The 15,848-nt window shown below is 39.3% G+C and overlaps 1 protein-coding gene across 1 annotated transcript; it reads left to right on the plus strand.

The window, feature by feature from the left end:
• The first annotated feature begins 1,029 nt into the window (after nt 1-1,029).
• Nucleotides 1,030-15,820, plus strand: LOC121506873 (myosin heavy chain, fast skeletal muscle-like). The gene is made up of 40 exons (XM_041782846.1): nt 1,030-1,113; nt 1,305-1,353; nt 2,342-2,557; nt 2,831-2,974; nt 3,062-3,218; nt 3,310-3,337; nt 3,439-3,550; nt 4,236-4,328; nt 4,442-4,505; nt 5,617-5,715; nt 5,840-5,943; nt 6,262-6,400; nt 6,533-6,651; nt 6,793-6,942; nt 7,042-7,212; nt 7,297-7,609; nt 7,690-7,763; nt 7,845-7,932; nt 8,055-8,172; nt 8,254-8,377; nt 8,481-8,617; nt 9,553-9,808; nt 9,904-10,146; nt 10,236-10,412; nt 10,840-10,985; nt 11,080-11,170; nt 11,251-11,640; nt 11,729-11,855; nt 12,615-12,733; nt 12,819-13,015; nt 13,130-13,313; nt 13,394-13,559; nt 13,661-13,785; nt 13,972-14,280; nt 14,366-14,569; nt 14,660-14,785; nt 14,926-15,096; nt 15,187-15,291; nt 15,381-15,476; nt 15,674-15,820. Exons 3-40 carry the CDS (start codon nt 2,354-2,356, stop codon nt 15,818-15,820), a joined length of 5,817 nt encoding a protein of 1,938 aa, XP_041638780.1. The 5' UTR covers nt 1,030-1,113; nt 1,305-1,353; nt 2,342-2,353.
• The last annotated feature ends 28 nt before the right edge of the window (nt 15,821-15,848 follow it).

Below are 15,848 nucleotides of genomic sequence, written 5' to 3' on the forward strand. Positions count from 1 at the left end.
CTCACTTCAGTTGTTGTAAATAAAGTTTTCCATCTATTGATATGGCATAGTCTTTCATATTAGTGTGTGCAAAAAGGAGAGGATCTCAAGTTGGTATAATTTAGTGATTGACAGTTGCATCATGGGAACTTAGAAGCACATGTCATGACCATTTGTTCACATGTTATTTTCACAGGATGTATGTCATGCTTCCTGGATACATGAATGAAACAACAGAGGAAATTAGAGCGCTATAAATACTGGTATTGTTCTTCTTTCTATTATCCTTTCCCCCCTACAGAACAAATCTAATTAACTTTTGGATTCCATAAAAGACAGACCTCTGGGAGTGTTTCTGTTATCTTGAGGTATCATCATTTCCACAAGTTCTTAGATTAGCAACTGTTAGGCTCAGTCCTGCTCCTTTGTCACGGGGAAGACTTGCAAGGCTTCTGCAACAGAATACCAGTGACATATGAGAGCTTCTCCACAGCTAAAGTCGGATCCTCTGTAGTGCCAAGGTGCATTAAGAGGATTATTGTAAAGACCGAAACAATGTCTGAACTTCAGAAAGCACTACATCGCCCACAACAATATTTACACAAGGTGAAAAAACTGTATTGTAAGAGTCTAGTTTTATGTTTACTCTCTAATGTGCAGTTTAAAGTGTCCATTGTTTGGCACCAATACTCCTAGTGACATAGTTTACAATGAGACACATTTTTCAAGAGCTGTCTTTGCTATGGACTGTAGCTCTGAGGCACATCTATTTAAAACAATTCCTGCTGATTAATATTCTTAGCATGATCAGAGAGAAAGTTCACATTAACATTCTGTTCATTAATATTTGTGTTGGACTTAATACTGTGATGACAACACTAATTAAGTATTATAATCAACCGTCTGTGTTTTTTTCCCATTTAGGCTCTCATCATTTTCCTAACTCCCCTCCTGGAAAGTGTTTCATCTGTGATAGTCTGTGACAAAAGATGCCACCTATTTGAAATACTCAAGCGAGAAAGCTTAAAAGTACATGACCAAATAAAGAAAGTCATATGTTCTGCCTGAATACTGATCTCTCTATATAAGAGGGGAGGCTGGACGCTCCCAAGGACTGACAGGCGACCAGTCAAGGTGAGTGAGAAAGAGTCTTTTATTAGCAGGAGGAAAACCAGCAGCTTAATAAACAATGCCGAGCATGAACGCTTACTGCCAGACACCACATGTACATTCAGAACTGCTCAGGATTTCAGACTGTAGCATTTTTTTAATAACTAAAGCTTTAATAACAGTTAATACTGAAAACTATTTGTGTCTTGCCCCAGGATCCTCATTAGACCATCAACAGCTGTTCTTCAAAGAGAAGGGAAGAAGGTAATTGACTTAACCCACATTTGAATTTGGTTTCTGGAATATAGTAGAGTAGAGTGGAATATGCAGAGTGGATATAATTAATCATCAAGTGATCAGTGATTGCTGGCATCTACTTTAATTTAAGCCTTAGTCCTAAGATTAAAATATTCACCAGTTTTTGTCACGTTATTCATTTCTAACCTTTACAGTCTGAGTCTAGTTTTAGTCAACGAAAACTCAAAAATATACTAGTCCAGTTTTAGTCCATAAAAATACCTTGCATTTTACTCTTAAATTTTCACTGAAACCTTTTCTCTTTGCCTAAATCTGTTGCCAAGTCATACTTGTGTTCCTTGCATCTTACAAAACCTCACATATCTGCTTTCTACAGCTGAAATGTGAAAGAGCTTCAGATCCATTTTGTTTTGATGGATTTACCCACTGAGAAGAAATATCATAGATTTTGAATGCATGACGAAAACTAAACTCACTTTTCATCAGTTTTAGTCTACAAAGTTCAGTTATTAGCTAGTCTTAATCTTGTCTTTCTCATGGAAAAAGGTAGCAAAGTTTAAGTAAATGAAATTAACACTCCAAGTGATAAATCATCTGATTGGTTGTACAAAAGCCTCTTTACTTAAACATTGGGTAATGCTAATAACAAGATGATAAATATTGAAATTTGGTCAAATTACTGACTCACCTGATGATTTCTGCATCATTAGGTGAGTGAAGGGATTCTTCTATGATTCTATAATGAGTATGTCTACAATTAGCATTTGTAGCAGCAACAATGAAAATACACAGCAAATGTAATTTACAAAGTAATTAACACACTCAGATTTTGCTTTTGAAAAATGGTGGACATCTGAATCATTGAATTGTGCTTGTCTTTATATGAGTTTTAAATGTATCACAACCTGTTTCTAAAATGTGAATCTGAGCTATCATCATGACTGAAATGATCAAAGCTGAAATCTAATAATGAAATACTTCTGCTTACTTTCAGTAAAGCGTCATCATGAGTGGGGACGCAGAAATGGAGTGTTTTGGCCCGGCGGCCATATACCTCCGGAAGCCAGAAAAGGAAAGGATTGAAGCTCAAAACATGCCTTTTGATGCTAAAACAGCGTACTTTGTAAGTGAGCCTAGTGAGATGTATCTCAAAGGAAAACTTACAAAGAAAGAGGGCGGCAAAGCCACAGTGGACACTCTCTGTGGAAAGGTAAATTTTTTTGTTTATTTTTTTATTTTTTGCAAAAGTTTTCCAAAATCTTGCACCTTTCAGTGATTTTATAATTCATATCAAACTGCTCTAAGTATTAAGCTAATGGGACAAGTTCTGCATGTTTTTCTTGGTTTGATCTATGGGAACCGAAATTGGTCTGGTGATGCAGCACTGTATTAAACTTCAGATATGTTTCAACTTATCTTAAATGGTTGTACAGTTCAGTTTGTGGCTCTAATCAGTTCTCTATGATCTCTTTTCTTGTAACAGACATTAACTGTAAAAGACACCGAGATCTTTCCCATGAACCCTCCAAAGTTCGATAAAATCGAAGACATGGCCATGATGACCCACCTCAATGAGCCTGCTGTGCTGTATAACCTCAAAGAGCGTTATGCAGCATGGATGATCTATGTGAGTTTGGCCTGATCATCACATCAGCAGATAAAACCTAACAACATGAAGAAGTATGTCAATTAGATCCTCTCTGTCTCTCCACAGACGTACTCTGGGCTTTTCTGCGTGACTGTGAACCCCTATAAGTGGCTCCCAGTGTACGACTCTGTGGTCGTAGCAGGATACAGAGGCAAAAAGAGGATTGAGGCTCCACCCCACATCTTCTCTATCTCTGACAATGCCTATCAGTTCATGCTCCAAGGTATCACTTAGTTTTTAAGCAGAAATTGTACACAAATATAAAAAGATTCTATTGAATCCTAACTTGTGTACACCCATCTGATGTCTTACAGATAGAGAAAACCAGTCCATCCTCATCACGTAAGTGAGATTTTTTTTTTTTAATTTTACAGATTTTCAGTTTTCATAGTAAAGTTTTTTCATCATTTATTTTATATCTGTGAATACAATCCTCAAACTAGTGGAGAATCTGGTGCAGGGAAGACCGTCAACACCAAACGTGTCATCCAGTATTTTGCAACAATTGCAGTGCCAGGGACAAAGAAACAAGAACCAACACCTGGGAAAATGCAGGTTAGAGGAGTTGAAAGATATAAGTAGATGTGTGCCCATAGTCATATCTAATTGGACAAATTGTACCTATAATCAACTTATAGTTAGCTGTATATTTTATTTTGCTCAAGGACCCATTCTCTCATGCAAAATAAGAGATGAACCCCTTATTTAATTTTAATTCTAATAAGCCATATTGGGGCAAAAGAAGCTGTTGACACAGCCTCCATTTTACTTTTTTGGGATTCTCTTGAACTAGTTCAAAATGCTCTTGCTCTTGATTATTATTAAGATATTGTTTTTTTCTTTGTAATCTAAACTAAAAGATTTAAAGGCTTGCTGTGACACTGCTGCCCCAATAGCCCCCAAAATGGGGTAGTCCACCTTAAATTTCTTCAAATGCATACAAAGGAGATTAAAGTGCATGAGTTAATTAAATAATCACATTCAAAGTATTATTATTAATTTATTATTTATACCAAGATTGGTTTTAAGTATAATCAAGGTAAATTAAAAAACACTCCCACGTAGATGGAAGAGAAGAATCCTTGTTTCATAAGAAGGCGCTCAACTGTAAGACTGGCAGTCAAATGAGTCATGTTTGAACAAACAGTTGAATATTTGAGGTCACCCTACACAGGTATAAAACTAATTTGAAAAGTAGCTGGGTTTTTTTTTATATCATTGTATCAAATGTTATTCTTAGGGGTCACTGGAGGATCAAATCATTGCAGCTAACCCACTGCTGGAAGCTTATGGTAATGCCAAGACTGTGAGGAATGACAACTCTTCCCGCTTTGTAAGTATTTTTTTTTATTTTACTTTAATTTTAAATTTCTGTTTTCTTTTTTGTAGCAGTGAATTAATCAATAAGTGTAAAAAAAAAACTGAATGTAAATCTGTATCCTACAGGGTAAATTTATCAGAATCCACTTTGGGTCAACTGGAAAGCTGGCTTCAGCTGATATTGAAACATGTAAGACCTGAAACTTATCAAACATTATATATTTATTTATTATTCTTAAGTCATACAAAGCCCCTCAGTGATGCATGACAATCCATTATTTAAGTCTCATCTAAACCTTATCTAACTTACTTACTTACTACTACTACCATTACTACTACTACTTATAATAATAACGCTAAATAAATAAAACCATATGACTGTGTGCAGACGTGGACACACCATAAACACAGAAAGTTTTAGTCTGATGTGACAATGCACAGCTGAGTTATAAACAACTTCCTGTTTGTCAAAGAAATATGATAATTTAAGGGGTTCGCCACAGCTATGCCTTTCGAGTTATGAAAAAATCCATCATTACTTTTCATCATTCATGTCTCATCTAGCTCTTTGCCAAAGAACAAATCGATCAGATCAAATCCCTCTGACTTATACCATCAGTTATGACCCCTGGATCAGGCCCAAAACACCTCCATTTTTGCTAATCTTTTCAAAATGGTGGATTTCCTGTTGGAGATAGGGTTTTTACTCCTGAGACTTTTTTGTATACCTCTTTGAAGGTATCTGAATCTGTCCACCAAATTTCACAACTCTAGGTGTAGAAGCATGATAGGGAGTGCTTCTGAGTCAGTTCCTGAGGGCCATTTGTGATGCTCGGGCCCTAATAATATAAGAAGAAGAAAAAAATAAGATGAATGAATAGATGAACAAACAAACATTTGACAAACAGCCAATGCCCAACCCCCTCAAGTCATCAGTATATATTCAAGAACAATAAGAAAGTTCCTATGAGAATATCTATAACTCTGGTCTGATCTGGTATGGCCATGAAGGATTTTAAACACAAACAATGATATTTTAAAATCAATCCTAAAAAGAACTGAGAATCAGTAAAGGTCATCAAGAATGGATGTGCTCAAATCTTTGATTCGAGTCAAAGCCTTACAGCAACCTTTTTTGTACCCCCACAAAACCTTCTGTTTTGGCATCACTCTACAAAAGATAAAATAATTTACAAGAAAAAAATAAAATTCAAAAAACTTTTGGTTGATTCTAATGCATCATAAAAATGATTGTCTGCCTTGTTTCATAAGTGATTATTTCCTAATTTTATTTCAAACAGATCTGCTGGAGAAGTCCAGAGTTACCTTTCAGCTATCTGCTGAGAGAAGCTACCATATCTTCTATCAGCTCACAACAGGACACAAACCTGAGCTCATAGGTACAGTTTAAGGCTTAGATTTGTATTTTCAGTTATACTACAAGAGTAAACAACAATGGTTCCTCTAAAGTAAAATTGTGTTGTTGTATGTGACGTTTTTTTTTTTTTTTTTCTTTTTCCTCAGAGGCTCTTCTGATCACCACTAATCCATATGACTTCCCCATGGTCAGTCAGGGAGAAATCACTGTCAAGAGTATCAATGACGTTGAAGAATTCATCGCAACTGATGTAATTTTCTTATTGGGTTAGATTTTCATCCATAGCAAATCACAGTTCATGTTTATATTTTTAGATTGAATACTGAGCTATAAAGTGATCACAGATCTCAATGAAATCTATAAAAGATGCTTGTCATTTCATAGTTCTTACTTTTTAAGTGAGGGGTTTATTTTTGGGGACCTTGTTAACAGTAGTGTTTCACTACACATCCTGTGTTATTGGTTATATCAGTACCCTCTAATCTCTGCTTTAAGCCAAAGTAGGTTGTGTTACAAGTGCATGTTAAAAAATTGTATTTTTGTTTTAATCAGGCTCTTTCCTTCACAGACTGCTATTGACATTCTGGGCTTCAATTCAGAAGAGAAGGCCAGCATGTATAAACTGACTGGAGCTGTGATGCATCATGGGAACATGAAGTTCAAGCAGAAGCAGCGTGAAGAGCAGGCTGAGCCTGATGGCACTGAGGGTATAGTGCCACCAAGAGCTTGAATGCATTTGTACAGAATTTGACACCTAAAAGAACTTCTGATTAGGAAGAACATTAATGATGTTCTCCATAGGTAGGTTTTGAAGTTAACTCTTTGTGTTGGTCTTTAAGTGGCTGATAAAATCGCCTACCTGATGGGACTGAACTCTGCTGATTTGCTGAAAGCTCTGTGCTACCCCAGAGTGAAGGTCGGAAATGAGTTTGTGACCAAAGGTCAAACCGTCCCTCAGGTATGGGAGGTCAACAGAATCATATCTATATAATAGAACATTAGATAAGTTTCAAATGCCCCTGAACCTATTCTTCCCCTGACATGTTTCAATTCTTTGCAACATCCTTGTTAATACCGTTTCACTGATGTGTACAATCAGGTCAACAACGCTGTCATGGCACTCTGCAAGTCTGTCTATGAGAAAATGTTCTTGTGGATGGTGGTCAGAATCAATGAGATGTTGGACACCAAGCAGCCCAGAAGCTTTTTCATCGGTGTCCTGGATATTGCTGGGTTTGAAATCTTTGATGTGAGTGAGCTTCACTGATAAAAAAAAGCTAAGATCATGAATGATGTCAATTCTAGGTTAGATAGCCTGTATTGACCTTTGACTTCTCAATCTTTACAGTTCAACAGCTTGGAGCAGCTGTGCATCAACTTCACCAATGAAAAACTGCAACAGTTTTTCAACCATCACATGTTTGTGCTGGAGCAAGAGGAGTACAAGAAGGAGGGAATTGAATGGGAGTTCATTGACTTTGGTATGGATCTGGCTGCCTGCATTGAGCTGATTGAGAAGGTGAGCATTCTGTATTTTCTCAAACTGCAAGAACTATCTGATGACTTGAAGGTTTTTGTTGTAACAATCATTTCCTCATGACAGCCAATGGGCATCTTCTCCATCCTTGAAGAGGAGTGTATGTTCCCCAAAGCAACAGACATGACCTTCAAGAACAAACTGTATGACCAGCATCTTGGTAAAACCAAGTCTTTTGAGAAGCCCAAACCAGCCAAAGGCAAGGCTGAGGCTCACTTTGCCCTGGTGCACTATGCTGGTACTGTTGATTACAACATAATTGGATGGCTCGATAAGAACAAAGACCCTCTGAACGACTCAGTGGTTCAGCTCTACCAGAAGTCATCAGTTAAACTTTTGGCTTTCCTTTATGCATCTCACGCCTCAGCAGATGGTAAATGTAGTAACCTTTCTTTGTGGTATGAAATATTAAAATTTTGATTGGGTGCATTTGTTGAATTAATTTGATTCTGCTTACAGCGGCTGATGCTGGTGGCAAGAAAGGTGGCAAGAAGAAGGGTGGTTCCTTTCAGACTGTGTCTGCATTGTTCAGAGTAAGATGTACAAAGAATGGCCTCTAATGTTTAATGTGACTCTAATTTGACACCATTAATACATTTGATTGGATCCTTCAGGAGAATTTGGGGAAGCTGATGACAAATTTGAGGAGCACACATCCTCATTTTGTGCGCTGCCTGATTCCAAATGAATCAAAGACACCAGGTATGTGCTCTCTGACCCCATCATCGTTGATAATGCTATTTAAGAGACAAATAAATCAACTTAATTCAAGCAATTCTTGTAAAAAAAAAATAAAACTCATGTTCCTCAACATTGTACCATAGGTCTCATGGAGAACTTTCTGGTCATCCACCAGCTGAGGTGTAACGGTGTGCTAGAAGGAATCAGGATCTGCAGGAAAGGTTTCCCCAGCAGAATCCTCTACGGTGACTTCAAGCAGAGGTGACCAATAAAACATAAAGTAATTGAAAATCCTTTACTTCCCTTTCTTCTGTACCTACATTTATTTGTTTTAATCTTTAGATACAAAGTATTGAATGCTAGTGTCATCCCAGAGGGACAGTTCATTGACAACAAAAAGGCCTCCGAGAAACTCCTGGGATCCATCGATGTGGACCACACTCAGTACAAGTTTGGTCACACCAAGGTAGAGAAAGAATTGTCTCCCTTGTCAGGGCTATTAGTGCTTTATAAAGGTAAAAGAAGGTAAAATGTAATTGTTGCTTAATAATTGTAATTGTTTCTTTCAGGTGTTCTTTAAAGCTGGACTGCTGGGCACACTGGAGGAGATGAGAGATGAGAAACTGGCTGAGCTGGTCACAATGACTCAGGCTCTTTGCAGAGGTTTCCTCATGAGGACAGAGTTTGTCAAGATGATGGAGAGGAGGTAATGTAATAATGTTGTGTATACATTAGGGGTGCAAAGGTACATGTATTTGTACCATACCGATTCGGTACGGGCCTCTCGGTATGGTCCAGACGTGTACCAAACGAATACGTGTGGACGAAGCTCACATACAGACAGAAAACCAGAGAACAACTCACTGTCACGCTGTTCTGGAAACCACAGCAAACGACAGCAACAGCCTGAATATTCCTGGTTAAAAGTGTCCTGTTTAGGAACACTTTGTTTCCCAGTAAAATACAACAGTGGACAAAGACAACAACAATAGCGCTGGCATTATTCAGCAGCTGTGTCACTGATAGCATGCCATCCAGCGGACCAAGCAAAGCATTTGAAAAAGCTCCACTCAAACAAGAACGTCACTGTAAAGAGGAGGAGCAACAAAAAATCTCACCAGCCAGTTATGAATTTCCTATTCTTTGAGATCGTTTTTATCATAACATTGGTGCTCTGGCTCTGTGAATCAGATTAGTTTTACCTTCAACTATCATCCTTGGAGGAGGGGTAGAGGGGACTCCATCATGTCTGCAGCTGCATCATAGGTAAAGTTGTCCTCAGGTTTCACATGGCTCCAATCTCTTTATCCGCAAAGATGGGCCGTGAAAAGTTCTCCCAAACTTTGTAGTAGGTCCTACAGGTTAAAAAAGGAACCCAGTGCTGAAGTCCGTATTGAAATCATCAGGAAAGACGCTAATTAGCATACTTAGCAAGCTAATGCACGGTTGTATGATGATGCGTTCAAGTTGGCTGGGAAAATTGCTTCAATTACCGTACCAGAAACATATCGAACCGAAATTTTTCTGTACTGTTACACCCCTAGTATACATAGATGCATGTAAAAGTCTAAATTTTAACCTCTAATAACCCTTTTTCTGTGTAAATTCATGCAACGAATGCATTTTTCTTTTCTTATTCAGAGACGCCATTTTTACCATCCAGTACAATGTCCGCTCATTCATGAATGTCAAACATTGGCCATGGATGAAGCTCTACTTCAAGATTAAGCCTCTGCTGAAGAGCGCAGAGACTGAAAAGGAGATGGCACAGATGAAAGAAGACTTTGAAAAGACAAAAACAGAGCTAACAAAGGCTCTGTCTAAGAAGAAAGAACTGGAGGAGAAGATGGTTTCTCTGCTACAGGAGAAAAATGATCTGTTGCTGCAAGTGCAATCTGTAAGTTACCATTACACTGTATTTTCTTGTTTAGTGAACTTCACCATAATTTCCTGATTTGGCAACAATGTGAACCTGTTGGCATGGACTTTTAGGAAAGTGAAAACCTCAGTGATGCAGAGGAAAGGTGTGAGGGGCTCATCAAAGCAAAAATCCAGCTCGAGGCCAAACTCAAAGAGACATCTGAGAGGCTGGAAGATGAGGAGGAAATGAACGCTGAGCTGACAGCAAAGAAGAGGAAGCTGGAGGACGAGTGCTCTGAGTTGAAGAAAGACATCGATGACTTGGAGCTCACCCTGGCAAAAGTGGAAAAGGAGAAACATGCCACTGAGAACAAAGTAATATAAAAGTTTTTTTTTGTGATCATATACTATTTTTTGTTGTTGAATAACAGGCTTTTATTAGAAGTTAATGAAAACTTTTTCAGGTCAAAAACCTTACAGAGGAAATGGCCTCTCAAGATGAGACCATTGCCAAGTTGACCAAGGAGAAGAAAGCCCTTCAAGAGGCTCATCAGCAGACCCTGGATGATCTCCAGGCCGAGGAAGACAAAGTCAACACTCTTACAAAGGCCAAAACCAAGTTGGAGCAACAAGTGGATGACGTGAGTGGTCTACATTGAAATTTGAAAGTTAAACTTGCACTCATTGGTCATGGTTTCAATCCTGCCATTTGTTTTGATATGAAAGCCAGTTAAGATTTTTATAATTATACCTAGAGCAACATTGTCTTATTTCTAAACAGTAGAAACCAAATCCCTAAGTTTGTTGCCCAAGGCTTTTTTTGGAGGAGCTAACTTCAGCATGATGACACACTTCAAACTAACTAGTTAGAAACTTCACTGCACATCATGCATGCCGTGTTTCCTGCAAATCCCTTCTGCATGAAAGTGACTTCAGTCAAGCATAGGGTCAGGAAAAACCAGGTCTGTTGTGCTGAAATTACTTATTTCAAACAAAAATGGCAATAAGACTATATACACCAAAAGGAAAGTGTTAAAACTTAAATTTTTAAAATGATTTCCTTGATAGCTTGAAGGTTCTCTAGAGCAAGAAAAGAAGCTTCGTATGGACCTTGAGAGAGCAAAAAGGAAGCTGGAAGGAGATCTGAAACTGGCTCAGGAATCTATAATGGATCTGGAGAACGACAAGCAGCAGTCTGAAGAGAAAATAAAGAAGTAAGAGCAGAAAATGAATGTATCTTTTTTATTCCTGCTTGTAATACTGACTCAGTGTAACTTCAACTAATTGAACTGATGCTTTCCCCTTCAGGAAGGACTTTGAGATAAGCCAGCTCCTCAGTAAGATTGAGGATGAGCAAAGTCTTGGAATCCAACTTCAGAAAAAGATTAAGGAGCTTCAGGTACTATTTGAAGCATCAGACAAACAGTTGCCACATAAAAATGTCAAGAACAATTTTCAGTTAAACCGTTTCGGTTTCAGGCTCGTATCGAGGAGCTGGAGGAAGAGATTGAGGCTGAGCGTGCTGCTCGGGCCAAGGTAGAGAAGCAGAGATCTGATCTCTCCAGGGAACTTGAAGAGATCAGCGAGAGGCTCGAGGAAGCTGGAGGAGCAACAGCAGCTCAGATTGAGATGAACAAGAAGCGCGAGGCCGAGTTTCAGAAGCTGCGACGTGACCTCGAAGAGTCCACCCTGCAGCATGAAGCCACCGCCGCAGCCCTCCGCAAGAAACAAGCCGACAGCGTGGCAGAGCTGGGAGAACAGATTGATAATCTCCAGAGAGTCAAACAGAAGCTGGAGAAAGAGAAGAGCGAATACAAGATGGAGATTGATGACCTCAGCAGCAATATGGAGTCTATGGCCAAAGCAAAGGTGAAAATCAATGATGACATTTATATAGTGAAAAAAAAAGAATCAACTCACATCTGCTGACTAATACATGTATTTTTTGTTTTACCAGTCAAACCTTGAAAAAATGTGCAGGACATTAGAAGATCAACTGAGTGAGCTGAAATCTAAGAATGATGAAAATGTGCGTCAGCTGAATGATACAAGTGCCCAGAAAGCAAGACTTCAAACTGAGAATGGTATAAAATCATGTTTCATCTGCTTTTTATTTAGATGGAGAATTAAACCCATTTTTACTACAGCTTAACCTATTATACTGAGAAGCATCATAAGATTACACTACACTGGTTATAATGATTCTGTATTTTCATCATTGTACTAAAAAAACTTTTCAATCTTTACTATTGTCGATATTTAACACCTTGTTTAAAGCCTTTACTCTTTGCATGTTTATTTCTGATTTTGAGAGAGGCTGCACACCAGTCATTTTTTAAACGTAGGCAAACATATGTGTGTGTGTGTATATATATATACATATATATGGGGAATTTTATGCCTTTATTTACTTTAGTTACACTATCTGGGATTTTCAGGGGCTCAGCCAATTCTGTGGGCAGGCCTGTCTTCTTGTGGCCTCCTAAATTATAGATAATAGGAATAAATCTCAGTGTTAATGCCTGAACACTTTCTGCATTTTGAAGAAAAATACAAATATAATAATATGTCAGTCAGACCCAAATATTTCTTTAATTTTTGTTTATTTGAAAGTCCGGCCCCCAGAGTCTCTATCAAGACTAAATCTGGCCCTTGTGCAAATGTACTTGATGACTCCTGGCCTATGGCATCTCAGATGAACAGTCTGTGAGAGACTGTCTTGAGATTCTCTCATCAGCACAGGACACAAGCTGACAGCTGTTGAATGCATTGATCTTTCATACATATTAAGTTAACTTTTATATTTTCTGATGCATAGTAAATCAGTAACAATCTTTGATTAGGTGAATGTGTTCGTCAACTGGAGGAGAAAGAAGCTCTTGTCTCTCAGCTGACAAGAGGAAAGCAGGCTTACACTCAGCAGATTGAGGAGCTTAAGAGGCACATAGAGGAAGAAGTAAAGGTAAGGAACTCAGCAGGACAATAACAATGGCAAAGGTCTCCAGAAGATTATTATCAAATATTCATCCTGAGCATTTGTGTTATAGGCCAAGAATGCCCTGGCTCATGCTGTTCAGTCAGCTCGCCATGACTGCGATCTGCTCCGGGAGCAGTTTGAAGAGGAGCAGGAGGCTAAAGCTGAGCTGCAGCGTGGAATGTCCAAGGCTAACAGTGAGGTGGCTCAGTGGAGAACCAAATACGAGACTGATGCCATTCAACGTACTGAGGAGCTGGAGGAGGCTAAGTAATGAGCATATTTACGTTCATATGTAATGAACAGTCCTGAAATCACTTAGGTTTATCATTTGAACAAATTCTTTTCATCATTGTTAAACCTGTTTACTTCCTGTTTTATCAGGAAGAAGCTTGCCCAGCGTCTTCAGGATGCAGAGGAATCCATTGAAGCTGTGAATGCCAAATGTGCCTCTCTAGAAAAGACCAAACAGAGGCTGCAGAGTGAGGTGGAAGATCTGATGATTGATGTGGAGAGAGCCAATAGTCTGGCTGCAAACCTGGATAAGAAGCAAAGAAACTTTGACAAGGTTAGATATTTTCAGATCAGTAGTGTTTTGGCTGGTAATGAGAGTTGGAAAAAAACTCAGTTTTCTTTTTGTACTTGAAGGTTCTAGCAGAATGGAAGCAGAAGTATGAGGAGAGCCAGGCCGAGCTGGAAGGAGCTCAGAAAGAGGCTCGCACTTTGAGCACAGAGCTGTTCAAGATGAAAAATTCATATGAAGAAGCTCTGGACCAGCTAGAGACCATGAAGAGAGAGAACAAGAACCTGCAGCGTAATGAATTCTTTTGCCTATACACTCTTTACACAGAGGACTAATGTAAATTATTTTTAATGTGGCTCACTAAAACAAGCCCAATTAATTTTTCCCAACAGAGGAGATCTCAGACTTGACTGAACAACTTGGTGAGTCAGGTAAGGCCATTCATGAGCTTGAGAAGGGAAAGAAGACAGTGGAAAGTGAAAAGACGGAGATCCAGACTGCTCTAGAGGAGGCTGAGGTAAACAAGAGTCATCATATTTACAGGAACAGAGGCAACTTTTATTTTCAAAGCACATACTAATTTTGCAAATCGGGGGAGTATAGACCTTATTTCAATAAAATAAAATTCCAGTGTATTTTTATACATTTAGAGAGTAATGGCAGACTCAGTGCACTATTTGATAAAGGTCATACTTATTCACAGGCTACCCTAGAGCATGAAGAGTCCAAGATCCTCCGTGTTCAACTTGAACTCACCCAAGTCAAGAGTGAAATTGACAGGAAACTTGCTGAGAAAGATGAGGAGATTGAGCAGATCAAGAGGAACAGCCAGAGAGTGATTGAGTCAATGCAGAGCAACTTGGATTCTGAGGTCAGGAGCAGAAATGATGCCCTGAGAATCAAAAAGAAGATGGAGGGAGACCTCAATGAGATGGAGATTCAGCTGAGCCATGCCAACAGGCAGGCAGCTGAAGCCCAGAAACAGCTGAGGAACGTACAGGGACAGCTGAAGGTACATCCAGTGAAGAATCAGTGGAGATTAATTTTGGTCCAAAATGTAGTTTGTAGTGATACTTTACTGATGTTTTGTCATTCAGGATGCCCAGCTGCACCTTGATGAAGCCCTTAGAGGCCAAGATGACATGAAGGAGCAGGTCGCCATGGTGGAGCGCAGGAACAACCTGATGATAGCTGAGATTGAGGAGCTGAGAGCTGCTCTGGAGCAGACTGAGAGAAGCCGCAAAGTGGCTGAACAGGAGCTGGTGGATGCCAGCGAGCGTGTGGGGCTGCTCCACTCTCAGGTATACTCAACAAGAATGACCAACTAGATCTTCATAATGTTTTTCCACAGTTTAAGACATGCATTTAATTCATCCTTTGTTAAATAATAGAACACCAGCCTTATCAACACTAAGAAGAAGCTGGAAGCTGATCTAGTACAGATCCAGAGTGAAGTGGAAGATGCTGTCCAGGAAGCAAGAAACGCTGAAGAAAAGGCTAAGAAGGCCATCACTGATGTGAGTCATTCTGAGACTTTTATGCACAACATAACACAAGATTAGTGAGTAAAATGTAGAACCATCACAACATGCTTTAGGCTATTTCAAGTCCATCTCTGGCGCAACAACAAAAAAAATAATGTTCTACAATATTTCAGGCTGCCATGATGGCAGAGGAGCTGAAGAAGGAGCAGGACACCAGCGCTCACTTGGAGAGGATGAAGAAGAACCTGGAGGTGACTGTGAAGGACCTGCAGCACCGCCTTGATGAAGCTGAGAATCTGGCCATGAAGGGGGGCAAGAAGCAGCTCCAGAAACTGGAGTCCAGGGTAAAGATGGATTAGACAGCAAATCTCAGTTGTTGTTTTTAAATTAATCTTGTCTTTCATGTGAACAGCAATTTTTTCTATATTTCTAAGGTGCGTGAGCTTGAAGCAGAGGTTGAAGCTGAGCAGAGACGAGGAGCAGATGCAGTCAAAGGTGTTCGTAAATATGAGAGAAGAGTGAAAGAGCTCACCTATCAGGTAAGCAGTCATGTTTTTTAACCGCTAATTGGTTTGTTAGGCACACATGTCCCAAAAATGTGCATACACCAAATTTATGTTGACTGCAGACTGAGGAGGACAAGAAGAACGTCGTCAGGCTTCAGGATCTGGTGGACAAGCTGCAGCTCAAAGTGAAGGCTTACAAGAGACAGGCTGAGGAGGCTGTGAGTAGAAAACTAGTTAAAACTCTGTGTTTATAAGAGGTATTTTTCATGTATTACACTCTTCCATAAAACAGATTACATATGACCTCAGCATTGTCCTTCTATGTGACATGTTTGACTTTAAAAACTTAACCACCAGAATCAGTAGATTCTTAAAGTCTTCATGGATGCTGACACTCTGTTGAATCCCCTCACAGGAGGAGCAGGCCAACACTCACCTGACCAGGTACAGAAAGGTGCAGCATGAGATGGAGGAGGCTCAGGAGCGTGCTGACATCGCTGAGACTCAGGTCAACAAGCTGAGAGCAAAGAGTCGAGAAATTGGAAAAGTGAGTAACAAATAAATAGTCAACAATGCTCTGACTTGATAAA

The sequence above is a fragment of the Cheilinus undulatus genome, linkage group 3 (genome assembly GCF_018320785.1).
Source record: "Cheilinus undulatus linkage group 3, ASM1832078v1, whole genome shotgun sequence".
NCBI classification, from domain to species: domain Eukaryota; kingdom Metazoa; phylum Chordata; class Actinopteri; order Labriformes; family Labridae; genus Cheilinus; species Cheilinus undulatus.

Bases quoted from the DNA above. Each gene is read 5' to 3' on its own strand.
- LOC121506873 (XM_041782846.1), top strand. From the start codon at position 2,354: ATGAGTGGGGACGCAGAAATGGAGTGTTTTGGCCCGGCGGCCATATAC. The intron at 15,097-15,186 runs GTAAAGATGGAT...TATATTTCTAAG, and splicing joins TCCAGAAACTGGAGTCCAGG to GTGCGTGAGCTTGAAGCAGA. The intron at 15,292-15,380 runs GTAAGCAGTCAT...TGTTGACTGCAG, and splicing joins TGAAAGAGCTCACCTATCAG to ACTGAGGAGGACAAGAAGAA.